General features: G+C 35.2%; 1 protein-coding gene across 2 annotated transcripts in view; it reads left to right on the top strand.

Annotated features, from left to right (window-relative positions):
* The window catches only part of FBXO8 (F-box protein 8), a 40,643-nt gene extending 16,686 nt beyond the window's left edge, over positions 1-23,957 (top strand). The window contains exons 3-5 of one of the 2 annotated variants that reach the window (XM_061132554.1): positions 16,492-16,610; positions 18,676-18,872; positions 20,124-23,957. In XM_061132554.1, the coding sequence (XP_060988537.1) occupies positions 16,492-16,610; positions 18,676-18,872; positions 20,124-20,311 (504 nt within the window). In that variant the 3' untranslated portion in view covers positions 20,312-23,957. The remainder of the gene's footprint in view (positions 1-16,491; positions 16,611-18,675; positions 18,873-20,123) is intronic. The other variant, XM_061132553.1, reaches the window with a different exon arrangement.
* Positions 23,958-27,257: the final 3,300 nt, after the last annotated feature.

Raw genomic sequence — 27,257 nt, 5'->3', positions numbered from 1 at the left:
TTCTTCATTTCCTCATTTCCACTTAGTTATGATTATCAGAGGATACAAAGGATATTTTTCTAGTTTGTGATGCATCAAAATGTCTTTAAATAATGCCTTTAAAAATCTTAATCCCATGATAACATAGAAACAACTTATAGATTGTTATAAAATTGCATAATTTTGCATTAATTATCTGATTCTTTTTTTTCTTAAGATAATAAGCAAACACAAATAAAGAAGAGGGAGAGTGGGAGAATCAAAAAGAACTGCTTGAAATGAATTAATTATTTAATCCTTTCTTAACATATGAGTAATCAAAATGTGAAGACAGTTCTGTCACTGGCTCCCATTCTCCCCTATTCTTATTTCAATATATTCTAGAAAGGTTCAGATTTTTAGAAATGTTTCTTATTCTTATAAATCTAATAGAAATTATGTAACACTCAGAACTACAACTTTTGGGTGGATCATTTAAGTCTTAGCCCCACATATACAGCAAAGTATATATGTTATAAAGCAAATATGTTATAAAGAACAGATATGTTATATTTGTTCTCTTCTTTCACCACTTTTATTTTCAATGAATAGAAGACATACTTTTAATGAAAGTAGAATGACTTATAAGAAGTTAAAGTTCAAAGTATACATTTAAAACCAGTATAATATTGATGTTACCAGTTTAAACAGGTCATATGACTAGTGTTACCATAAATATTTTGCATTAGTGTCTTGAGTTAATTGAATGATGATTACTAGAAAATTGAAGCAGAGGGGTGTGGTGTTTTACTCCAGATATGTGGGAATCAGGAAAGGCAGCTATTACAGGCCTGTCTTATTAGGGCTAATTTACCAAGTCACACTGGCTCCAGTCATGGATTATGCCAATGTTGAGCAGAACTGTCATCCCCAATTCATATCAGTTGCAAATATTACATTCTAAGGAAAGTGTAACTTGGTAAGTACTAAGTTGTAGCTTTTCGAAGTCAGAAAAGTTGGATGTAACTGCTCATATTGATTATGGTAAGTAGTCATTCCTTGCTGAAACAGTACCATTTTTAAAATAAATTATAAAGCATCTTTTTATGCAAAAATGAAACTATAGATAGGCCCTTATATACTAGAATATTATATTAGTTTTAAATATCTAAATTGGAAAAGTTAGATGTCAAAATGTGTTTCCATCTTTGCAGCTACATATATCAGACTATAGAGTTCTTTTGTACCTCCTCTAGAGTGTTTGGAGGGGGGGCAGAGAAAAGAGGTAAGATTAAAATCCTCTTTAACTGACAATAAACTATAAAAGTCAAATGTTTGCTTAAAAAGGGGATTCAAGTTACTAATTAAAAATAAGATTTTTAGATCTTCAGATTTTTACTTATCCATCCTACCTCCCATTGTTATTGAGAGTTGGCTGTATTTTCTTTCTTTTACTCCCTGGCCTGATTCAAAGATATCCTGGAGCATTCCAGAAGTATTGAATTCACTGTTCTGAAAGGGGCACATACTGTTGTCAGGCAGCATGGAACTAAACCATTCAAAGTGACTTTTGGTTCCAGAATTCTGCTTCTCTGCTTTTATTTAACGTCACCCAGGCTCTCAGCAAGCAGCTGTTGCCTAATAACAAAATAGAATTCTATCTTTACCAGAGTACCCTTAGGACATAAGTAGGCATGGAAGGACATTGAAGTACACTTGTAGGTGCAGGGAAATGAGGAGAAGTATTTTAATTAATATTCCACACTTGCTTTCATTGACTGATAAACAATCAATGTCAGTTTGGTTGCTTAACCAGCCAAAATATAATCAAAAGATCATCTTAGTAGATGTTTTTATACAGAACTCACCTATATGAGTCATACTTCAGCCAGGTCTTAGAATGACTCTTGCCATGATTTTTTAGTTCTAGCAATCAGAAAGTACCTATGGAGGTTGATTATTTTTCCCCCTCACTGGAGCACTGTCATCAGATGTGTTATTTGGGTTTATTTAAGGCTGAGAAGTAAATTAATTACGTTTGATGTTATGTTTAAATGTAAGTGGTGTTTATTTTAAGTACCTGAGATAAGATGTATATAACTGTTCAGTATTGTAATAAATCTACTTTTCCATAATTTCTAGTTCTGTACCTAACATTTTGATAGCAAGCATCATTAAAATATTATAAAAATAAGAATACTTACAGCCACAGGGAGCAAGATTCTCCAAAGGACATCGTTCATGTCACGGATATGGGTAACCAAACTCCACAGCAGCTGCTGGCAGTGGCTCATGGGGTGGGGGAGGACTTCTGCACAGTCTGTGGTATGATTGTCTGGCACGCTGCTGTTACATGCATGACGGTGTGATCTCAGCTGTATGTGAAGTCGTGATCTTGTGCATGAGCTTGTGTACCTTGTGGCAGGTGACCACATTCTAGTAAAGGAATGTGCTAAAAATCATCTGTTTACATTAGGCCATATTTCCCCTGCATGTCCGAGTTATGTGTGTGATTTTATTCCCCAGCATTATTATAATAAAGTAATTTTACTTATCAACCAGTAACTTATTCCATTGAGTAATAAATGTTTTCTTGACATAGTTATTTGTAAATTTAGAGGCTGAAATTGGTAGTGAACATAGTTTATATTATAGGCTCATTTTTGTTTCTATATATGTTTATAAATTTTTAAAATAATATCCTCATTAAAGTGAAATCGCTCAGTCATGTCCGACTCTTTGCGACCCCATGGACTGTAGCCCACCAGGCTTCTCTGTCCATGGAATTTTCCAGGCAAGAGTACTGGAGTGGATTGCCATTTCCTTCTCCAGGGGAATCTTCCTGACCCAGGGATCAAACCTGGGTCTCCCGCATTGCAGGCAGACGCTTTACTGTCTGAGCCATCAGGGAAGCACCAATATCCTCATTGGGGTCAGGTAAAAGAAGTCTTTTTAAACACTATGTAAGCACATTTTTCCTGTGTTCATGTAAAAAGAGCCACATGCATACAATTATGTGTATTTTATTAGACAGATCTGGGATAAAATCTATTATGAGAAACATTTTAAATTTTACCTAAGCATATATTTTAGATGGAAATGTGTAAGCCAGTTATTTTTAAGGGATCATCTTCTTTTTGTTGTTGGACCAGCTAAAATACAAACAGGAAATTTGGAGGAATTCTTCATTATAGAAAAGGACTTGGGTGTTTATACTCAATTTTTACATTGTCTCATATATAAAATCTTAGTTTTTTGTTCCAATATACAGCACCAAAATGTTCATTGCCATGACTTCATACCATAGAAACAATGATGAACAGTAACTTTTTTCCTGGAGGTTGAAACTCTGATATCATCAGAAAATACACATTTCCCAAATGTATTCTTTGGAGTAATTATTCCACAAAATAATGGACATAGTCAAAGTATTTCCCAAGTCTAATAAATTTGATCATGATAAGTTACAATTAGTTGACTTATTTAAAGAATAACTTTTCAAAGCCTTTATAATATACTGATGCCCATTGTGAATATCTAAGAGGAAAGTGTTGTAAGTGAGTTTATTTGTCATAGTCTCTTTTTGGCGAGGTGGGGTGGAAGGGTATAAAGTAACATTCTGGGGAACAGATTCTGAGGTATGCTAGGATAGATTATCTGTAGTCTTACCCTGTGTGAATGAGTATGTGTTTCTAAATGAATTAAATAAACCTGGATTAAATGGTGGAAATACCTTATTATTCACTGACAGCTATAAGAAGTTTATTTTACCTATAATCTCCTTTCCTATTTAAAGTCTATGGATCTATAATTCTTTGTTCTCTTTCCTTTGGTCTGATAGTATTAGTTACAAAAAAACAAAAAACAAACAAAAAAAAAACCAACAAATAATAAAACCAAGTTGAGTCTAGACAACCAAGAGCTTTCTTTATTCATGTTCTATATTTTGATTGTAGTCAAACATGTTAAGTGTGGAAAATAAGGGTAGGACATCAAACCTGATAGCAATATTGTATTCAAATAACTACCTGTAGACACTGATTAAGTATTTTTGTCAATAACTTGGAACAGATCATTCATCATCATATCCTTGGTGTCTCATTCTCTACACTAACTCTATTAAATCTCCTGCAACAGGGGTATTCCCAGGGAAGATTGACAGGCCACAACAGATACTTTTTAGTTTGGCAATTGTACCGCTTTTGGGGGTTTTATCCCAGCTCTGCAGGCCTTGAAGTTTGACTTTATCTTTCCACTGAAATTAGATCAGTCTCTCAGGAGTAAACATAAGCCATATAGTAGAACCTGAGCCAGGTTGACAGTCAAATGGGTGTACTTTAAACAGTGCCTCATAACAGAGCAAGAATGCCTAAGCTCTTAGCTAATGTCACAAACTAAAATATGTCTAGGAATGATTGGGTCCTCACTCCCCTTTACTGTGCTGCTCCACTCAGTTCCACATTTTATGATGTACCTGTAGTACCCACTTGCCCTGTATGGTTCATCTAGGTGTTTTTGGCTTGAAAGAACAAAGAACCTAATAATGGTTTAAGCCATATAAATTTATTTGCTTCAGAAGACACCCAAAATGGGTATCCCAAAGTTGTTTCAGTGATACAGTGGGAGCTCAATGTGTTGACTGGCTACCACTACTCAAGGTATCACATTCTTATATGAAAGTACCCTCAGCACAAAGATTGGCAGCAAACTCCTCAAATTCCTTATGCTGATTAAGGAGAAAAAAATTCTTTTCTGGAGCCTTCAGTATGCTTCTGTATGCTTCAGTATGCTTCATTTCTTATGACCCAAACTGAATCATGGGAACACCTCTAGACCAGTGGAGAACTTAAGAGAAAGGGTTATGCGATTGGCTTAGACTTAGCATGATTTAGCAACTGTGGCTGAGTTGGAAGCAGTGAAAGAGTGAATGAGCCTTTGAGCAAGCTTCCAAGAGTCTGCAGCACTGTTTTCACTAGTGAGCCACTCAAAAAATGTGTGATTCCGCTTCCTTTGTTCCGGGACTCTGCTGGTTTAGAGACATTAATAGTCAAGGCATGAGTATTGTCACCAGAGGCACAACAATTCAAATTGCTTGCAGAGACCACCCTTTCGCTGTTTTAGGTCCTCCTGCCACTGAGCAAATAGACCTAAAGGGAGGGAAAAAAGGTACAAGCGTAGATAATTATTCTGTGGCTGAAGTGACTAAACCTAATCTAGAAGGCAATAGTTACTGCTACACAGTGTGGAAAAACAAAAGAATATAAGTGGAACTCAGGAGATGTCTAGTGTTCCTTCCAATTCCACTATATTCTATTGTGCAAGTTATTTTTTTTTTAAATCCTTGTAGTCCTATATGGGCAGGATTTAAATCCCGTCACTTATAGACACCTCACTAGATAAAGACCTTCAACAGCTGAGAGCCCAGCTCCATTCCTCAGGAGTTGAGTATAGATTATCCCAAGCTAATCATGTTGCTTTCATTCCCTTTGGCTTCCATGACATCCATGTAATCCAGTGCCAACCTGTGAGATTGGAAGAAAGAGTTCTGTATGCTCTATGTGCTCATGTGTACCTCTGGACATGGGTGTACAGGGATGTAGTGATAGGAACACTTGTGACCACCTTGCAGCCATGTAGGTTGTTAACACAACAAGAAAGACACACTGGAAAGGAACAATTGGGTCCATGGTCCATGTGTGAGCCTAAAAATCCTAGAGCCTTAGTAATTTGGGACTTCTTATACAAGGCAATAAATCGCTGGACATTTTTTGAATTGAGGTTCCTGCTGTTTGCAGTTAAAACATACTAATGCTACATAATCATCATCACTGCTGTTACCCAAACTCTTAGGAGTTTGACATGTAATTCTGAACCAAGTTTTTCAAAAAAATAGACATTGCTAGTTCTCATTAGCAAATTAATTTTGTCTCCAGTTTGCTGATGAGAATTTATTTAGAGCAAAAAGAGCTTGTTGACAATGAGAGGACTCCCTTACCAAATATACCTTCCCCTCTATAAAAAAAACATATATACTCAAAAGACCTAAAATGCTCTCGTTTATTAGCAAAATCCCTTTACCTTGATCATCGTTAGAGTCAAAATACAAAAAAACTCTGCCTCTCAGACACTGAATATTAGTTAACCTCTGTCTAGTTAAGTTAATAACCTTCTACCTGGTACAGCTAGTCAGGTCATACTAAACTAAAATTAGCCATACATAACTAAACGTTTAGTCATACTAAACATTAACTCTCTTAAGGGCAACATGATGTATGTGTCGGTATGTGCATATGTATGTATGTTTCTGCCTGTTTCAATCTGATCTATCATGTGTTGGTTTTGTCTGGTGTCTACTAGATCAACTTTATTTTACACTTTTCCCTGACCACACTGTATCTTTGACCATCCTCCCTTACCCTCCCTCATCCCCAAGTCATTCCCTCACGTGGTTTAGAATCAGTCCACAGAAGGATGTTTGTAGACTTGGCATAAACCTTTCAGAAACTTCAGAGAAAATCAGTTTCCCAGGCCCCTTTCTAGTCTGTATCTAATTGAAAAAGATTCAGGACTAGAGTATTCCATAATTTATTCATCACCCAAACCACCTGATGGGCTTTGCTTTTGTTTTCCTCTGTGTGTTATAGGATATACTCATTTGTTACTGGAGTAAAAGCATACTGAAATTAATGCACAGTGTACTGAGGACTAAGAACTGCAGGAAAGAATAAAATTAGTATATTTTAATTATAATATTTTTGACACCACAGCAGTCATACTACATATTTTAAAATAGGAAATGCTAAAAATCAGGGAGATTTTTTCTTTGTATGAATTTTGCTACCAATTTAGATATATGTTCCTAGAAACTTTGCAGTACTGTATTAATATCTAAGTACATTTCCAAGAAAATTCTCTTTGTCTTTTATTTCCTTATTATACCCTCTCTGACCACCTTGACACCTCTCCAGTGTTCTTTATCTGATGTAACCACAGTTTCAGTGAAACTTGACATCACTTGCTAGATTTAAATTCTCAGCTTTACCATCGGAGGTAGTTGTCTCCCTGTATGTCTTTCCTGAATTTGAAATTGTTGCTACCAGTGTCACAGTAGATGTCATTCAAGTATGACTGCTTTATCAGAAATTGAAAAGACAGTGTTTCCTCAATTATTGGATTTCATCAGTTGCACACGATCTATCAATTTAATTGCAGCTTTGAAATGTGGAAGTATAAAAGAAACACTATGCATTTTCAACCAGCTAGTTGTAGTGTACATTTATCCATAAGATTATGTAATGTTTTTCCATTTTATAAGATTTTTAGAGATACCATCTATATAATAAAAGTCTTAAGATCTTTCTGAACCACTTATTAGCAGTTAAATATATCATTAGAATGACATGCCGCTTTTTATTTTTGGAATAGTGATTTCAACCTTTATGAGTTTATAATTTGAGGTATTTATGGTGTACTTGTCCAACTCATAGGTTTTAGATACATTATTTTTTCTTTTTTATGTTACGGTCATCTTTTCTCCCCCCTGTTTGAATTATATAATCCTTACAAGTTTACAGCTTCTCTTGAAAGTCACCTGGAAGCTTTATATAGAAAGAGTTGTGCTTTCATTCAACAGATACTTATTAAGTATCTCTCCACTTTCTAGGTATATGACTTTGACCTCAGGCAAATTATTTGCCCTACTTCTGTGCTTCAATTTCCCCAACCCAAAATGGGGATAATAATAGTATGTATATCATGGTGGTTTCAAGATTTAATGAAATAGTATGTGTTAAATGCTTAGTGCTCACCAAACTGTAGCTTTATTTTATACTACAAGCACAACTGCACACACCATAGTGTCAGCAGCAGGTACTGCTCTAGGCTTAGGGGTTCTTTGTCTCCTGGAACTTTTGGATTGTAGCAGATAAATATTTGACACCTGAGTAATGGTCCTTCATCAAGTATGTATCAGAAACACCAGCATCTTCTAGCTTTAGATAGTGATAAACTTTGCCTTTAATTTTGTTTTCTGACATGTGATGAGCAGTTTTTGCATATTTTAATAATAGTGTTATTAACCAGTAACTTTTTGGTTCAGTGGTAGGGCTTGGTTTAATCTTTTAAAAGAAATTTTAAGCAATAAATCGAGGTACATACAACATTATGCTCAAATTTAAACATGTTTGGGCTGAAATAGTGGTAGGATGAACAGAGACTTCAGTTACATGAAAAAGTATGCACATGTGATGGCAGCAAAACTACTATTTAAACCCCAACTTCTCTATTAATAAGATTTGGGTTTTTGAAAAATCTTTTTTTTTTAATTTTAATGTCCTTTTAAAAGTATTCATTTGTTCTCAGTCAGGAAAATATTTAAAGTCTTCTTTATTGGAAAATTGCTTCAGCGCTGTTAAAATATATTTATAAATGTACATTCCAGATAATATAAAATTATAAGTTTTATTTGTCAAAGTCTGTCATTTAAATAGCTATATATGTATGTGTGTATGTGTATTTCTATAAATGCACATATTGCAAGTGAAATATTTGTGATTTTTATAAAGCAGGAATTCTAGACATAACATTAGTGCTTAAATGTGTCACTTTGTCATTAGTTTGAAGTGTTAGTAACCATACCTTAACCTAATAGAGATTTATCTCCATATTTTGATTAATACTATCTTTTTCTAATTTACAGACAGATTAGAGATAGTACTTTTTCTAGAAGCTTACATAGCCTACCAGCAATTTTGTCAATATAATTACAATAATGATTGCTATATTTAACTTTTAGTAGTAATTTAACTCCTCGTATGGCAGAAAGCGAAGAAGAACTAAAGAGCTTCTTGATCAAAGTGAAAGGTGAAAGTGAAAAAGTTGGCTTAAAGCTCAACATTCAGAAAACTAAGATCATGGCATCTGGTCCCATCACTTCGTGGCAAATAAATGGGGAAACAGTGACAGACTTTATTTTTTTGGGCTCCAAAATCACTGCAGATGGTGACTGCAGCCATGAAATTAAAAGACACTTAGTCCTTGGAGGAAGAGTTATGACCAACCTAGACAGCATATTAAAAAGCAGAGACATTCCTTTGCCAACAAAAGTCTGTCTAGTCAAGGCTGTGGTTTTTCCAGTAGTCATGTATGGATGTGAGAGTTGGACTATAAAGAAAGCTGAGGACCAAAGAATTGATGCTTTTGAACTGTGTGTTGGAGAAGACTTGAGAGTCCCTTGGACAGCAAGGAGATCCAGCCAGTCCATCCTAAAGGAAATCAGTCTGAATATTTGTTGAAAGGACTGATGTTGAAGCTGAAACTCCAATACTTTGGCCACCTGATGCAAAGAACTGACTCATTTGAAAAGACCCTGATGCTGGAAAAGATTGAAGGCAGAGGAGATGGGGACGACAGAGAATGAGATGGTTGGATGGCATCACTAAATCAACGGACATCAGTTTGCGTAAACTCCGGGAGTTGGTGATGGACAGGGAGGCCTGGCATGCTGCAGTTCATGGGGTCGCAAAGAGTCAGACATGACTGAGCAACTGAACTGAAGTGAACTGAGTAACTTATCACTTTGGAAGTAACATCATCTTCATGCAGAGGTCTGTCCCAGTGATGGATGTGACTCCTGGGGAGTCTTAGAACTCACAGATACAGCTTGCTTTCTGTTTGAGGCTATTAGAACCAATGAATAGGAACTTTGTAGTGTTATTTGAAACCTTAGACAATGAAGTTCATGTTATTTTTGTCTGATGGCATTGCTTTCTCTCCTGTGAAAAAGAAACAGAAAGATCTGTCCTCCACCTCTCCTCCATTTTTCCTGGACTCCATTAGAGGTGATTTTCCATTTTTCTTTTTATTTTCTTTGAACTATCCCTGCTTTTCCTGAGTTTCCTGTTGACATTTTCTAATAGCTACAAATAATTTAGGGCATAGGTGTGACTGTTCTTGGCAATTCCTCAGCATTGTGTACTTTCATGTACCAAAATCCCTCCATAAATTGTTTTTGGAGACTGAAATCCTTGCCAACTGAAACAGGTCCATGAATAAGCTGACTTCAGTCCGTATTCCATACTCATGACTTTTCATCATCCTCCAAACAGAATATGGGGTTCTGACCAATTCCAGTTAGATAACTTTAAAAATTTGGTCAGAGCTTTTCCTTTAGTCTTTTCAATCTATTGATTAGATTAACCATAATTAAATTACCATGAATAAAATTGCCATGAGTAAAAGTATTGTGTGACATTTCTGAAGTTACATGCTGAAGGACAGTGTTATACACAAGAGAATGGAATAGCTAAACTTAGTGGGTAGAATGAAATGAAATGACAGCATAAAAACATGGATACCTAGTTTTAAAACTTGCCCTTTAAGTAATATAATCTTTATTTTACTTCAGCTAAAAAATGAAGTGTTGATATTTTAATTTGCAGAGTATATATCCCTAGAAGAATTTCTAGATGTGTTTTTTCCATTAACTATAGTGCCCATGTTCTCTAAATAAATAGGAAGAATGAGAAATTCTGGGCTGGCTAATATTAATACATTTTACGTATTTATTAGCAATTATGATAGCACTAGAAAAAGGAGAAACAGTATCAGAGCTGTCATCTTACCCACTGCTGCTGCTGTTTTCAAATAAGACAATGGGAATACTCTGACCTGTGGAGGGCTACCCCTGATGTGCTAATTTTTTTTTAGAAATAATTAAAATTTTAAAATTAAAGCTTTTACAATATAGTATCTTATTTTTATTTTTTTTAGTATGAAAATGTTACATTTCAATTGCTCATTCCCCTGTGGTTAAAATGTACACTTGACTATTAATAGATCAGTTCCATATTGAAACAAAAATTAGAAATCTAGATTGAAGTATTTCATTTTATAAATATTTATTGTTAAAATTTAAGGATTGTTATTCTAAAAGTTTTCAAATGTCCTTTTAAAAAGGAAATTAAATGCAGAGTCCAGTTTGCTTTCTGTTGTGTAAGGCTCAAAGGACAGATTTATTACCTGAAAAGTAGTAGTTGTAATACTTGGTTTTTACGTTTTATACAACAGTAAGTTTGAACAAAACTAGTTAAAGCAACTTTTTTCACTAAATTTCTTTCCTAAGTTGTTCTTTAGGAAAACACATTAAAGATACTCCCTAGTATGTCAGTTTTGTTTTATCAGTGATTTTTTTCTATTGATACCAACTGTTACACAGTGTTTCTGCCAAGTGTCTGAGCCAATTGCCAATACTTTCAGTACTAGTATTCAGCACTTAAAAATATATATATATATTAAGACTTTATCATTTAGAGCAGTTTTAGATTCACAGCAGAAGTCAGTACTTTACATGTCTAGTTTCCTAGAATTCACTGTCCCCAAATATATATTTTTTGGTTCTGAACATAGATATAGTAGATTTTTGCCTTTGAAGTACACTATGGGTAATAATGATTTGATTTTTAAAAATAGGAGACAAAAACATGAGTTTAGTACAATAGAAGAAAAACAAAGGATGTATATCTTAAATAGAAATTGCTGTGTGAAAGAGACATTCTTATAAGAAAATGGGGAGATGCATTGTGTAGGGGACTGAGCTTCAACATGTCATTCTTCACTCCGAATTCCTTCTTAATATTGGTTTTAGCTATTTGTATATGTTTTCTTGACTTGTTTGTGTTTGCCACCTAAATAAATCTTATGTCTAAACAACTTACCACTCTAATTAGATTAAGTCTTGGTGCTGTCATTTGCATAATAAATTTTAGTGACATACTCCATGGAGAATGCTTTACAGAATTTCTTGATTTTTTTTTTTTAATCTTTGAATCACTGAAAGTATGTATTCTATTTAAAGCTTTGACATGAGATGAGATGAATTCACCTTAACTTCTCTTGGGTTTTCATTGATGCTTACCATTCCTTTTGTTTATTCCTAATGGATTTCCTGTTATACCCTCCACCACTGTTGATAGAAATCTTTATCATTTTGCTCGAGGAGCCAAGAGTTTGCTCTTGTCCAACTCTTTCTGGATGGCTTATCTTCCCTAAAAAGAAAACCAACGTGCACTCTGTTTTTGTCTTTTAACGCTTTCTCCAAACATCTGTCTCTGAACCAGTACAGCCATCCTGTCCTCCAGGCTGAGGAAGTGTCTTAGACCCCACCTGTATTTTTGATCCTTCCCCCGTTCTCCTCTACTTGCAGCTCCAATTATGTTCTCTTACTTTTTTGCCATTAATTTTGCCATTTTTTTCTCCTATGGTAACCCACTCCAGTATTCTTATCTGGAGAATTGCATAGACAGAGGAGCCTGATGCGCTGTAATCCATGGGGTCACAAAGGGCTGGATATGACTGAGTGGCTAACACACACACACACACACACACACACACACACACACACACACACACACACGTACTAATACACTAAGTAGTAGATTTGTATTCAGCTTTCTCACCTTGCTCATGCCTTAGTTTTCTACTTTTCCCATTACTATGTGAAAAGGGACCCCTTGAAAGTCACTATTTTTATATATTCTTAGACTCAAACTCTGATACTTGTTAATTTCTATCACTGAAAACCTGGCAGTATGCATTTTGGGGGGCAAGAAGTTCTAAGTTTCATCAGTTTAAAGTCTTCACTCAAACCACACAGTGTTTATTTTCTTTCTGACACAGATGTCACAAGTCTTAACCTCTTTAGATGTCTCAATGTCTTAATCTTTTCTTCTTTCCTAAATAGCTTCATCTTTAGACCTAATATCTCTATCTCCCTTGGTTCTGCCTTATATAACATAAAGTCTAACCTTCCAACAACACACTCAGACCCTGGTTTCCTTTATTCAGATGGTTCTAGTTTGTCAATATGTCCCATAAAATGCAACATCCAGAATGGGACACTTATTTTACTATATCATGTAGATGATAATGAGCTACACCCTTCCTTTTTCTGGAAACTGTGTTAATTTAGACTAGTATTGGGTCATGATTTCCTTGCTACCTATAAGACACACACACACAGAAGCACATATCTATACTGCTGAGAGTTCTAGTCCTGATTAATAACTATCATTAATGCTATAGGGTCTAGCATATTCATCTGTCCATGGAATTCTCCACATTACCTGCTATCTGAGAAACCTGTATTCAGGAAGCAACAGATTGGTTGCTGACATGGAACAACAGACTGGTTCAAAATTGGGAAAGGAGAACATCAAGTCTGTATATTGTCACCCTGCTTGTTTAACTTATATGCAGAGTACATCCTGTTAAATGCCGGGCTGGATGAAGCACAAGCTGGAATCAAGAGTGCTGGGAGAAATATCAATAACCTCAGATACACAGATGACACCACTCTTATGGCAGAAAGCTAAGAGGAACTAAAGAGCCTCTTGATGAAGGTGAAAGAGACGAGTGAAAAAGCTGGCTTAGAACTCAGCATTCAAAAAATGAAGATCATGGCATCCAGTCCCATAACTTCATGGCAAATAGATGAAAATGTGGAAACAATGTCAGATTTCATTTTCTTGGGCTCCAAAATCACTGCGGATGGTGACTACAGCCACAAAATTAAAAGACTCTTGCTCCTTGGAAGAATTGTTATGACAAACCTAGATAGCATATTAAAAAGCAGAGACATTACTTTGCCAGCAAAGGTCCGTCTAGTCAAAGCAATGGTTTTTGCAGTAGTCATGTACGGTTGTGAGAGTTGGACTATAAAGACAGCTGAGTACCAAATAATTGATGCTTCTGAACTGTGGTGCTGGAGAAGATGCTTGGTGGTGGCGTCCTTTGGACAGCAAGGAGACCAAACCAGTCAATCCTAAAGGAAATCAACCCTTTTGAGTGATTTCAGCACCATTCTGAAGCTGAAGCTCCAATTCTTTGGCCACCTGATGCGAAGAGCTGACTCACTGGAAAAGATTCTAATGCTGGAAAAGATTGAGGGCAAGAGGAAAAGGGGGCAACAGAGAATGAGATGATTGGATAGCAACCACCAACTCAATAGACATGAGTCTGAGCAAACTCTGGGAGATAGTGAAGGATAGGGAAGTCTGCGTGCTGCAGCTCATGGGGTCGCAACTTAGTGACTAGACAACACCTCCAAAATGGTCTAGGGATTCTTCTGTAACATTCTTCTAAAACTTTATTTAAAAATCAACAATACTTATACATGTATTAAACAAATATATAGTTATTCAACAGTTCATGCTGTAGTTTCTTTTGTATTTACTGCTTACAAAACAAGATAGTTTTGGATGGTTGCCAGCTTGCTTATTGAAGACAATTGTAATCTGGTCCTGTGCCTTTTTCTGTTGTGTCATCTCTTAACCCTTCACTCTGATAGCCCTTCTGAAGTAATCTTCCTTTCCAGAGGAATCCCAGGCTTGAAATTGAGGCCGTCTATCCTCAGAACCAACAGTGCTAGCTGATTTCAAGTTTGTGTTGCTGGTTTTCAGGATTGTGTTTAAAACCGTCTGCTTCCTCCTCTGCATTTAATTGATTTTGGAGAACTCGAGATTATATGTTAAATTTTCAAACATGTAGTCCATAGAAAAAGGAAATGACCAACAACTTTATGATGCTTGCATAAGGCAAATGCCAGTGTTTGTTTATAAGTGAGGAGCATCAAGCAATATTAAAAATGGCATATATCATATAATTAGAGAATTATATACTATTTAATAGATCACATTAGTTTTTTTATATTTTGTAAACTTTTAGAAAGTAAATTAGAATTAGTTTTGTATCTCTTAAATACTGATTTACAAGTAAGCGTGAATAAAGAACCTGTTCATAACTATTTAACTGACATTCCTTTGTCTTTGAATCACTTGGATTAAAATTAAACACTGGAAATACTTCTAATATTTTGTTACACTTTTTAAATGGATGAATTTTGGAAAAGAAATAAAACCTGACTTAATCTTGCTAAGTAGATCAATTAAATATACAGTCAACTCTCGATTGTTCAAACGAATGGAGGGAAGGATGGAAAACTCATTCCTATTTCCCTGGTTCCTACCCCCTCAGGCTATTGCTGAGAGCCTTACTGCAAACAAGGTCCTTGGCTTTCCTTTCCATCTTGACCATATTATGTTCTCTAGCCTCCTATCCGGGTATAGTGCAGTCTGAAAGATGGCTTCCCACTGAGTTGACAGAGTCACATGTTCTCACATTTTGTTCTTTTTAAAGTCAGTGCTTTTTAAAATCAATGCTTTAGGATTGTTTTTACACTTTTAAAATTCTCATGAAAATTTGATAACATTGCTAATATCCTATTATCTTGATGGCTCATAAAATTAATTTTGTATAAAAATCTTATCTTTTTGAATTACATTCTATAGATAATTATAACCTTTCAAAAGCATAACCTCATGGTACCAAATTGCTCTAAAAATGTAATAGCAAATTTTTATGGGAGTTTTTATAAAAATTCTTCCAACTCTGAGAATTCCTAATATATGCAGTGTTTCTGAGTACTGTGTCATTGTTTGTAAAGGGAAGAAATGCTGAAGGAATTTGTGTGTGAAAACAGTATGTTACGTGTATATAATATGTCATTTTCTCTACCAATTAACTGCACACATTGTGCTATTATCCAGACATGAGCATTCATGGAAATGCATGTATCTGGATAACTGTGAGTTGAAATAAACACACCTGCCTTTTATTTCAATAAGTGCACATTCAAATCCACATAAGACATTTATTTGAATGTGACCTTCATATACATGAGAAAACATTGGTTTCAGTGTTTGATTTTTTTGTTGTTGCTGTATTGTTGTTGTTGGTTTAAATCTAAAGTAGGGCACAACCTTATAGATAATGCTTCTCTGGAAAACTTTGCATGCAGAGAAAAGGAAATTCAAAGATAAACCCTATGAAAAACATTGAAATTGTTTTGTCTTACTGTGTTTTGCCTCAGTGTGTATTGGAGCCAAATTCTTATAGAACATAGCAATACTTAAAGCCAAACTATATACAGCCCATAAACCAGTCTATAATTCTTCCCATTTTACTTTAAGTTAAATAACTTAATTATTATTCTTCTCCAGCCACCCCCCCAAAAAAATGCTAGTCTGTGATTTGGAGAATCCTTTTTTCTCAAGAATCTGTTTCCTTGAAAAGTGTGTTAGAATGTATATCTGCACTTTCATGTTTTCAATTAGGCAATTGAAGTTTTCATTATAAGGCTTATTTTTAAAGTCTATGTAATAGTTATTCATTACCCCTAACCATAACCCAGTTTAGGTGATATTTCTGGATACTTTTTTTAATTGACATGAGTCAGAAAATTGAATCAGACTTACTTTAGAAGTCTTAACTTTGAATTTCCTACTTTTCATTGCATGTAAACTATCAACCATAAATAATAGTGTCAGTTCAAGTTCTAGCTTGTATTTTGCATGTGAAAGCTATAAACAGTCTGTTGATGCTGGAAAGACTCTATAGCTATTGTTTTGCTATTGCCTAATTGTTAAATTTATAAATGAAGACTGATTTTATTTATGTAGACTTGTCTTTCTGTCTTAGGGAGTGAACTACTTTATGTCCAAGGGCATCCTTGATGATTCACCAAAGGAAATAGCAAAGTTTATCTTCTGTACAAGGACACTAAATTGGAAAAAACTGAGAATTTATCTTGATGAAAGGTAAAAAAAAAATTAATTTTTCATGAGAAATGAGTTGAGGAATGCTTTTAATTAGTTAAGTTTTACTTTAAAAATTATAGTCATCTAGTTGTAAAATTGAGTGAAGACAGGGAAAAGATTCCTGTACCTTGCAAATCATTACTCTTGTGAACTTGAACTTGTGTGTGAGTTTACTGTTGTAAAATTAAAAAAAAAAAAAAAAAAAGGCCCAAGAAGTCCAACATCTTTGTGATAGCTAACCAAAACCAAATATTTTTGAGGTCGAAGCCTCTTTTCCTTAATAACTAGCCCTAAGAAGTGTTTGGTAGCTAAAAGTTCTGAATTTTGAAATTGCCCATATAAAAATCAAGTAGACAAATTGTACTCATAAACACAAATCCTAGAAGTATAAGATGTATATATTTGTGATACAGTACATGAAAAGTGTCATCTAAAGTTTGAAAATTTGAGAAGTATGATTTAATAGTGTGCTTTCCAGAGATAGTGTCTGATATGCTGTCCTGACTTGATAGTTATCCATTTGTACTCTTGAATTCTGGGTATCAAGGACATAAAAATATTGTGGAAATATTTTGATGTGATATCACCATAAACTATGATTTTAAAAATTATAGATCTCATAGTAATCTAAGGAATGTTTCAAAAATGGGTTTGCCTTTTCATTGTGATTCTCATTTTTTTTTAATTTCTCAGGATTTTCCAACAATTTATATTTATTATATGCCAGGAACTTTGCTAGAATTTGCAATATGCAATTGATTAAAACATAATCCCTAGCCTTGAGGGGTACACAGTTCAGCATATTGGTCACTGAAAAAAATTTCTTACATAAAGATGGTATAATTAACTCTTTTTGTCCTGAAGTGCTAGGTACCTATGAATTGGCAGGTTTTTTTGGTGAAAAATCTGATTTTTCTGTAAATATTTTAGACTTTGAAGGACATATGATCTCTGTTGCAGCTACTTATAACTATGCCATTGTATCATCAAAGCAGACATGGACAATAAGTTAACAAATGAGAAAATCTGTGTTCTAAGAAAGCTTTATTTATAACAACCACCCATGGGCCTCTGTAGTATTTGGCCCACTAGCTGTAGTTTGCATGTCCCTGCCGTAAGCAGCTGGTAGAAATTAAGATTATGATCATATAATCGTTGTTGAGTTTAGTAAGGATTGAAGCATAGTGTAACAACGCACTGTGCTGTGCTTAGTCAGTCGTGTCTGACTCTTTGCGTCCCCATGGACTGTAGCCCGCCGGGCTCCTCTGTCCGTGGGGATTCTCCAGGCAAGAATACTGGAGTGGGTTGCCATGCCCTCCTCCAGGGGATCTTCCCAACCAAAGGACTGAACCCAGGTCTCCTGCATTGCAGGCAGATTCTTTATCATTTGAGCCACCAGGGAACCCCAAAGCATTATTATTGGAATGCTATTGATAATAAGTATATATGCACATATGTACACAAATTGTAAACAACCTAAATGTGTTTCATTAGAATTATGTCCTTAAGATGGGATACTGTGGAGCCATTAGAATGAATGAGTTAGATCCATGTGCAAAAACACAGAATGCTGTTCATATTATACTATATGAAATAAGCAAAAGCAGATTCTAGAACAATATAGGGTATAGATAGACGCTTTAAAAAGCTTCACATCAGCAGTTGTTACCTCTGGCAATGTGGATTGATATGGAAAGTATAGATTCTCCTTATTTTCAGAATTAAAAAGGTAAAGAATTTTGTTGATCATATGGATTTAACCAAGAAGATTCTTGAAAAGAAGTTACTATTTTTAATTATGAAAAATTCATTTTTTCATTTCAGAATTAAAATTTCTAGTTTCACCTTGTTTTTTGTTCTATTCATGAAAGATTTTTTTTTAATTGTTTAACTTGATAATCATACTTTTTTTTTTTTTTAACTTTTAAGACATATATGCTTTATAAGACTGGTAATAAATAGTAAAGTATTTTCATCCAAAATGTAAATAATCTATGATTTTTCCCATCTTTTTTAAATAGAGAAAAGTTAACTAAATCTGTATTTTTTTTTTTTTTCCTACTAGGAGAGATGTCTTGGATGACCTTGTAACGCTGCATAACTTTAGAAATCAATTCTTGCCCAATGCACTGAGAGAATTTTTTCGTCACATCCATGCCCCTGAAGAGCGTGGGGAGTATCTTGAAACACTTATAACAAAGTTCTCACATAGATTCTGTGCTTGTAACCCTGATTTAATGAGAGAACTTGGCCTTAGTCCTGGTAAGAGTATGTATAGTGAATTCCTTCCTTCTCCCATTCCCATCTCCGGGTAAAAATAGTAGTAAATGAGACATTTTCCTCACTCTGGGGAAAAATGCTTCCCATAATTACAAATACTTGTTTCATTGCTTCTAGCAGTGACTAGTTTGTCAAAGCTATTATTTACATGTAGTAAATATACTGTTTTAGGAGGAAAGTTATACTTAGGTATGTTAATTCTTACTTAAGCATTGGAAATTTTATACTAGTCTAATCAAAATCTTGAGAAATTATTTTTAAAGCTTTTCATAATACACATATTACATAGGTAACACCTAGAATTTTTCTACTAATGTGTATTTTTTATATAACTAGTTTTCACTGTTTGTGTGTATGTATATATGTGCATGATGTAGCCTGAGTCACCTATGTATTTTTTCATGTGATGCAGCTTTATTTCTGCATGTTTTTCATATCTTATTACAGAGATTACCAAACCTTTTCCTAGCATAAGAAATTTGTTGAACATGCTTGTGCAAGGCAGTCTTTATAAAGACTTTCAAGATTCTGAAAAATAAACACCATAGTAGCAGTAGTAAGTAGTTGTGGCAAGTATCATGAGGATAACAATAAGCATCAACTATTGCCCTGAAAATATATAGAGAAGAAAAATTTTTTGCTGCATGGGCTCATGTTTAGCAATCTAAAGATTCACGTTTGAGATTAATACGTAAATTCCATAGAATTTTTTTAAACCTTTTATACGTATCTAAATTAGAAGAAGAATAATTTTATGAAGTGTTTACATTTTATTTTCTAGTACCAAGTTAATACATTTTCTTGTTATATACAATGCTTCCAAATTAAATTAGGTTTCTGTAAAAGCATATGTAAATAAATATCTTACTTTGTTTTAATAGGATAAACAGAGTACAAATATGTTTTACGGGTAGTTGAATGGGAATTTCACATTTGAAAGCAAGAGGAAAATAAAACCAATTCTGAAATTTTTAAATTTAGAATGACTTTTCACTAAAAATTCCTAAATTATTTGAAGAAAATGCTCAATGAATTGGTGTTTGGATAATTGACATCCCTGTTGGCCCAGGAGACAAGTTTTCTAGGACACAAGGCTTTCATCACCAAATTAGAAAAGGCCCAGGCAGTTCTCTTTAATTTTAATCTAATCTTTTGGAATTATGAACACTTTTTCCTTTGGGACCACTGTTTAATAACCATCTAATAATTGGAGGTGTTTCTTTTTCCTTCCAGATGCTGTCTATGTACTGTGCTACTCTTTGATTCTACTTTCCATTGACCTCACTAGCCCTCATGTGAAGAATAAAATGTCAAAAAGAGAATTTATTCGAAACACCCGGCGTGCTGCTCAAAACATTAGTGAAGATTTCGTGGGGCACCTTTATGACAACATCTACCTTATTGGCCATGTGGCTGCATAAAAGCACAATTGCTGGGACTTCAGCTTTTAACTGCAAACTAAAGCTACCCAAGGACCTATTTAGCAGATATGGGAGTGACATTAGTGCTGGTCATTCTAGCCTCTGTATACAATCAAGCTTGAGTGTACAACCTTTTTCCTTTTACTCTTTTCTTTTTAGTGACTTCTTTGGGGAACTAAAGAATTTTGCAGAATTTTTCTTAATTTTGCTTATCATGTTTTGCACAAAGCAGAGCCATTGTCTGACACAGCTGTTTAAGAATGTTAAACTGACGTTATACTCTAAAAAAGATGGGATATTTGTGCATTAGATTTTGCCTGAAACTTTATTCATTTCCATTCTTTTTTAAAATACCATGTAATATGTACATATTTAACTAAAAATTTATAATCATAATTATTTTATTGTAAAGATTTTGACTAAAGCCTTTCCTTTTTCTCTCAAACTGAGTTCTGAAATTTATTTGATAAGAAAGTATGACTGTCTTCATAAAACTTGCATCTAACCTGGATAGAAACCGATACCAGCTTCTCTTTCCAGTCTTTGAAGAGTATATTTGTCTCTATGCAAAACAAGCACTTATTTTTACAACATAAATTCATCACCTGACTTCATTTTTAAAATTTCTGCCTTAGTTAAGTCTGAAGTCCTTTAAACCGTAGCAAAACACATTAAAATCTAAGGTTTCCACACATAAGAACAAAATGCTGTTAGAACTTATATCCAAAGTAATTAGTCAGACCTTACTATTCTTCTAATTGTGATGATTTCAGCTCAGAATCAGCTGGGAAAGGAATCTTGTGAATGATAGAAACTGTCTTTATTCGCTCATTCAGTAAATATTTATCAAGGCCTTCCATGTGCTAAGGGACTTTTAGGCTGGTAGCAAACAATTTCTAGGGTCTTCCCAGGTAGTACAATGGTTAAGAACCTGCCAATGCAGGAGACTTGGGTTTGATCCCTGAGTCAAGAAGATCTCCTAGGGAAGGAAATGGGAACCCACTCCAGTATTCTTGCCTGGAAAATCCCATGGACAGAGGAGCCTGGCGGGCTATAGTCCATGGAATCACAGGAGCACGACTGAGCACACACACACACACAATTTCTAAGATTCCAAAGCAAATATCTAATTATGTTTCACACGTATGTAAGTTTGAATTCCACGACAAAATAATTCCAATAAATGTCTTTATAAATGCCTCATCCATGTAAACCAAACCCATATCTGTCTTTTTACAAGCTGTTCTTTCTGTGATATCCTTTACCGTTTTTTGTATCTAAGGTCCCCCTACTATCATCTAAGATCCACTTCAAATATAATTTCTTGGTCAAAGCTATAAAAGACTGTCTCTATCATATAATATATACCACTGGTGTTAATTAATTTTCTACATGTCCAACTTCTTTATCAAACTGTAGTCTTACTAATGTCAAGGATTACTGCTAGTCTGTCTATTCTGTTAGATTCTGTTCTAAGGCTTGAACTAAGCAAGTGGTAAAGGACTTAGTGAGGAAGAAAAAGTTTTTAAAAACACACAACTGAAAATTGATAGGATTTAGTGATTTGGAAGATAAGTTTCTAATATGAGGATCTGCTTATTCCATTATCAAAGGTAACTAGTAGGAAAAGCAACGAGTGGAATGAAGTGGAAAAGATAATGATTCTAATTTGGGGATGTCTTGAATTTGAAAGTATCAATAGAACATTGAAGCTAAAGAATAAGACTAGATATGTAAGTTTGAGGGTAATTAGAATTTGGAGTATGCTACCCAGTACTCTTGCCTGGAAAATCCCATGGACGGAGGAGCCTGGTAGGCCCCAGTCCATGGGGTCGCTAAGAGTCGGACACGACTGAGCGACTTCACTTTCACTTTTCACTTTCATGCATTGGAGAAGGAAATGGCAACCCACTCCAGTGTTCTTGCCTGGAGAATCCCAGGGACAGGGTAGCCTGGTGGGCTGCCATCTATGGGGTCGCACAGAGTCGGACACGACTGACGCGACTTAGCAGCAGCAGCAGCAGCATACAAGGTGAAGCATGAAGTCCGAAAACAAAGGTTTGTAAAAACTGTAGAAAGACCAGGGAATAATGGAATCCCAAGAGCTAGGGATTCAAGAAGGATGCTGAGCTTTGCATGTGCTGCAGCCCAAGTAGATTTGTTTTTCCATTTACACCTAGGCCTTTTTTGAGTATACCTTCTCCACTTGGGGCTGAGTTCTTTGAGACTAGAAAATAATGGTAGTGCTAATGGCTTTTATATTGTCTCTGGCCAAATACCTCCTTGTTCAGTGTGTAATCTGAACTCTGCTGAAACCAGTAACAGTACTTATGGTCCTCTGCAACTCAGACCTGTCTACACTTTCCTTCCCAGTAAGGGCTCTGCTGTTTCAAGCCCAGAATACACCATACCAACTATGCGCTGCCCGTGCCTCCCTCCTATACACCATCACCACTTACACTTTAACATGCAGTACGAGCTATATTAAGAAAAGCAAAGGGAGAATATGCTTGAAAACTTTCAGAGCCGTCCAAATTTACCTCCATCAACAGGGTTTTTTTCTAACATTATTCTGTCCAAGCTAACAATCTCTAATCTCATCTGTTCTACTTTCTCTCTGGAAAGCTTGTAATCCCTCACTATTTACCTGTTGAGATGTTAATTGCCCTTCAAAGTCCCCTCATACTTTTTGCCTCCAGGGCAGCTTTCTCAATTCTTGCAGGTGGGAATTGTATTCTTAGATCTCCCTCAATACCTAACATAGACCTTGGCCTGGAAGCAGTTTCTCAATAAACCCAAAAGTGTATTATTCTAGCCCTGGTTTAGTTTCTATCTAAGTATACAGAAAGATGGCTTTACTGTTTGCATTTCAAAAAAATGCATCCAGACTTTTCAGGTGTACCCATTTTACAAATCAGGATGTATTAGAGTTAAAATAATGCAGATCCAACCAGTATACTGTTCTAGTGAACATTTTCTTAAATATTACTATTAATCATGTAATGAACTGGCTATGGTTTCTTTTCAAGCATTGTAAGTGAATATGTCTACTTTAGGAAAGCATCCTAAGGAAATAATCCAAAATAGAGGAAGAGCAGTAGGTACAGTCTTTGTCACATCATTGTTTTAATACAAAAGGAAAAGTAACAATTGGAATGCCCCAAACTTGTGGCTGTTCTAACAAATAATAAATATTTAAGTTTATACTAGACACCAGAAACTAAGGACTGGTCAAGTAGACCAGAACACATCCTCAAAAAAAAAAAAAGAACACATCCTCATAACTATGATGCCATGATGTTAATAATGTGTTAGCAGTTGTAAATTATGGTAAATATTTAAAAGGATATTGAATTACATATAAACACACACATTACAATTACTATGTAAAACAAAGCAAAAGCCTATGACTGAAAAGAACAGATTGGCACACAATATACCAAAATAGTATGGATAATGAAATTTTTAAAATTTCTTCTTTCAAATGTTCTTAATGGTCATGTATTTTAGACAGAACAAAATAAATTCTTTAAAGTATTCAGAAAATGATAGAGTGTTCCTAATTTGGCTAGTAGAGTTTCCCTTCATAATGTTTCCATGCATTTTTATTCAAAACTTGTTTTATTTTTAAAAGACACTTGGTTGATCTGTTAAATCATATCTGGATAAATGTTTTGCTTTCAAGCTTAGAAAAGTGGATTGTTTTGTTTTATTTTTGTCTCATCAAATTAAAGACCAACAAGAGAAAGATACCAAATCTTTACGGAGGAAATTTTCATTTGTTTAAAAAAAAAAAAATGACTTTCTTCTTGGCCTGGTCGGACAGGAGGGTTGGATTTAATTTAAAATGATTAATGAGATTTTGTCAGGCTTCTTGACTTTACCCCACTGCAGTTTGTCAATGCAACAACCTGGGAAGCCAGGACGCCACTCTGTCGCCCAAAACCACTCTCTGGGGAAAAAATTAACTGGCAGAACTAGTGCCAGGTACACATCAATGGCATTGTCTCTCAGGCATTGACAGTTTAAAAGTCTCAATTGGAAAATGTATGTTTTGGGAACACACATACCTGGGATGTTTTCAGTCTCTTGCAAGTGGTTAATCGCTTTTTAAATATTTAAGTGTTGATGTTTTCCAAAGGAAACTGTTTAAAGACAAAATCTTTACTAATATATCCCTTTTCCCTAAATTATTTAAAAAATTCAACAAACAAGGAATCCTGTGATCTTGGGTCACTTTTTGTTTTTCTTTTTTTTTTAACTTAAAGAAGTAAGGTGGAGTTTTTTTTAAAAAAAAAAGGTGAAATGATTTTTCACTTTTGAAAATGCTGTTTTTAACCATTAGCATGACCAAATTTTCACATCAAGTTTTTAAAATAAGCTATAAATTTATGATCTGACATAGTGCACTCCTCTTTTACTTGTGTACTTTTATTTTTAAATAGTCAGTGATATGACTAGCTAAAACAAAGTTGATGAATGTGGCTAGTTATTATGGGGTAAATGCAATATGTGTTTTTGCTTTGTTGCTTAATTAACCACATAAGGAAACAATACTAATGTTGAACTCTCTTCTTTAGAAATAACATAATGTCTACTTGCCAATTTTTATCAAAGCAAAAAATTAGCAAAGAGTGCTTTCCTATTCACAATATCAAGATGGTGATCTCTTCTGAACTGTGTGCCTGTAGACAATCTAAGGAAAAAATTCTCAGCCAGAGCCAGGCTTCCAGTGACTGTCAGCTTCATTCCCACAGTAGGAAAGCTGAGGAAGGCACAGAGAAGTGGAAATGCGTTGAGCAGTTGATCAAGGCTGTTGCTCTTACTAAGAGAACAGTAAAAAGCAGTATGTGTGATCTTAGTTCCCTGACCAGGGATCGAACCCAGGCCCACTATTTGGGAGCATGGGATCTTAGCCACTGGACCACCAGGGACATCCCATAAATATTAATACATAAATAAGTTTTGCTAACTAAAGTCACTTTCCACCAGATATTACCAGTATTTGCTGCTTGTTTCTCTTTATGTTATGCTAAGTGGAACAATAATTTTCCCTTCTCAGCAGTTTCTCTTTTTGTTGACTCAGAATGTTTCTAATACTCTCATGATTATTACATCAAGTTATTTAAAACTTTACTGTAGCTAATCACTTGGGCATGGTTTGCTCTCCTAAAGTTATTCTGATGCATTTTTTTGCTTTTCTATTCAAGGAGAATTTCATTTCTCATATATTCAGGATCACTATAGCTCCCCAATATGTATAATATGACATGAGTTTACAGCAGTACATTTTACGTGACAGTGAAATTTTCATTTAAATATTTAAGTAAGCATTTAAAGATGGCTCATTTTGTGCAAGGAAGGAATTAACCACGTGCTGCAAAAGAAAGCAAAAATGAAAACAAAAAAATCTACGCCCTGCCATCGAGGGCTTAGCTGGGAGGAAGACAACCATAATCACATACAATTCTAGAATACTTTATATCTACCACTGCAACTTTGCAGGGGTCTGGAGATGTTATGTGAGTTTTGGAGGTTCATGTGACCATTTATAGGGATCAGGAGAGGCAGATCCCGAGTACATTTTGTATATTACTAACCATAAAAAACTTTGAAAGATGTGTTAAAAAAGCTTTTTAAAAAAAAAAAAAAAAAGCCACCTTAAAAAAGTAAAACTACCATATGACCCAGAAATCGCACTCCTGAGCATATACCCTAAGAAAATCTTAATTCAGAAAAACACATGCACCCCAGCATTCATAGCAGCACCATTTACCATAGCCAGGACAATGGAAGCAACATAAATGCCCATCAATAGACAAATGGATAAAGAAGATGTGGTACACATATATGATGGAGTATCACTCGGCCATAAAAAGGAACAAATTGGATCATTTGTAGTGATGTGGATGAACCTAGAGTCTGTCACACAGCGTGAAGTAAGTCAGGAAAAGAAAAAATAAATATATGTTATTGCATATATGTGGGCTCTAGAGAAAGGGTTCAGATGAACCTATCTGCAGGGTAGGAACAGAGACCCAGACACAGAGGACAGACGTAGACACAGGGAGGGAAGGGCAGGGTGAGACAAACTGGGAGATTAGGATTGAATATACACGCTACTGTATGTAAAATAGATAGCTAGTGGGGACATGCTATATAGCACAGGAAGCTCAGCTTGGTACTCTGTGATGACCAAGAGGGGTGAGATGGTGGGGGTATGAGGGGGGCTCAAGAAGGAGGGGATACATGTATGCTTATACCTGATTCAAGCTGTTTTACAGCAGAAAGTAACAACATCATACAGTAATAATTGTCCAACAATAAAATTTAAAAAATTAAAAATATAGGGGGAAAAGTAGAAGTTTGTTATGGAGTTAGTTAATAAAAACACTATGTCTTTTTTTCCCACCTCAATTTTATGGGGGGAGAAAAGGCCCTATGATTTTTTAAAGAGAAGAGTGAGCTATTAGTACTGGCTTACCTCATAGCTCAGTCAGTAAAAAATTTGCCTGCAGTGCAGGAGACCCGGGGTTCGTTTCCTGGGTCGGGAAGATCCCCGGGAGAAGGAAACGGCAACCCACTCTAGTATTCTTGCCTGAAGAATCCCAGGGACAGAGGAACCTGGCAGGCTACAGTCTATGGGGTCGCAAGAGTTGGACATGACTGAGCGACTGAATGCACAGCCAAGTATGAAGGAAGGAATGTGATATCAGCAGGTATACTGCTGGATGGGGCAATAGCCTGACCAAAAGCTTGGAAATATGCAAGTGTCTGAGGTCATGAAACAGTGAACAATTTGCTGGAATTGGAGGGCAAGTTTTCAGCAGTGATTTAGTGGAAGAAAAGGCTGGAAAATACAGATTGGACAGAGATAATGCTACAAGCGACAGTTGGGACTTTTTGTAGGCAATTGGATATATTCATGAACACAGATGTCATTTCT

The sequence above is a fragment of the Dama dama genome, chromosome 29 (assembly GCF_033118175.1).
Source record: "Dama dama isolate Ldn47 chromosome 29, ASM3311817v1, whole genome shotgun sequence".
Taxonomy (NCBI): Eukaryota; Metazoa; Chordata; class Mammalia; order Artiodactyla; family Cervidae; genus Dama; species Dama dama.
Note: the sequence above shows the minus strand (reverse complement) of the source record. Positions and strands in the feature narration are given on the sequence as shown.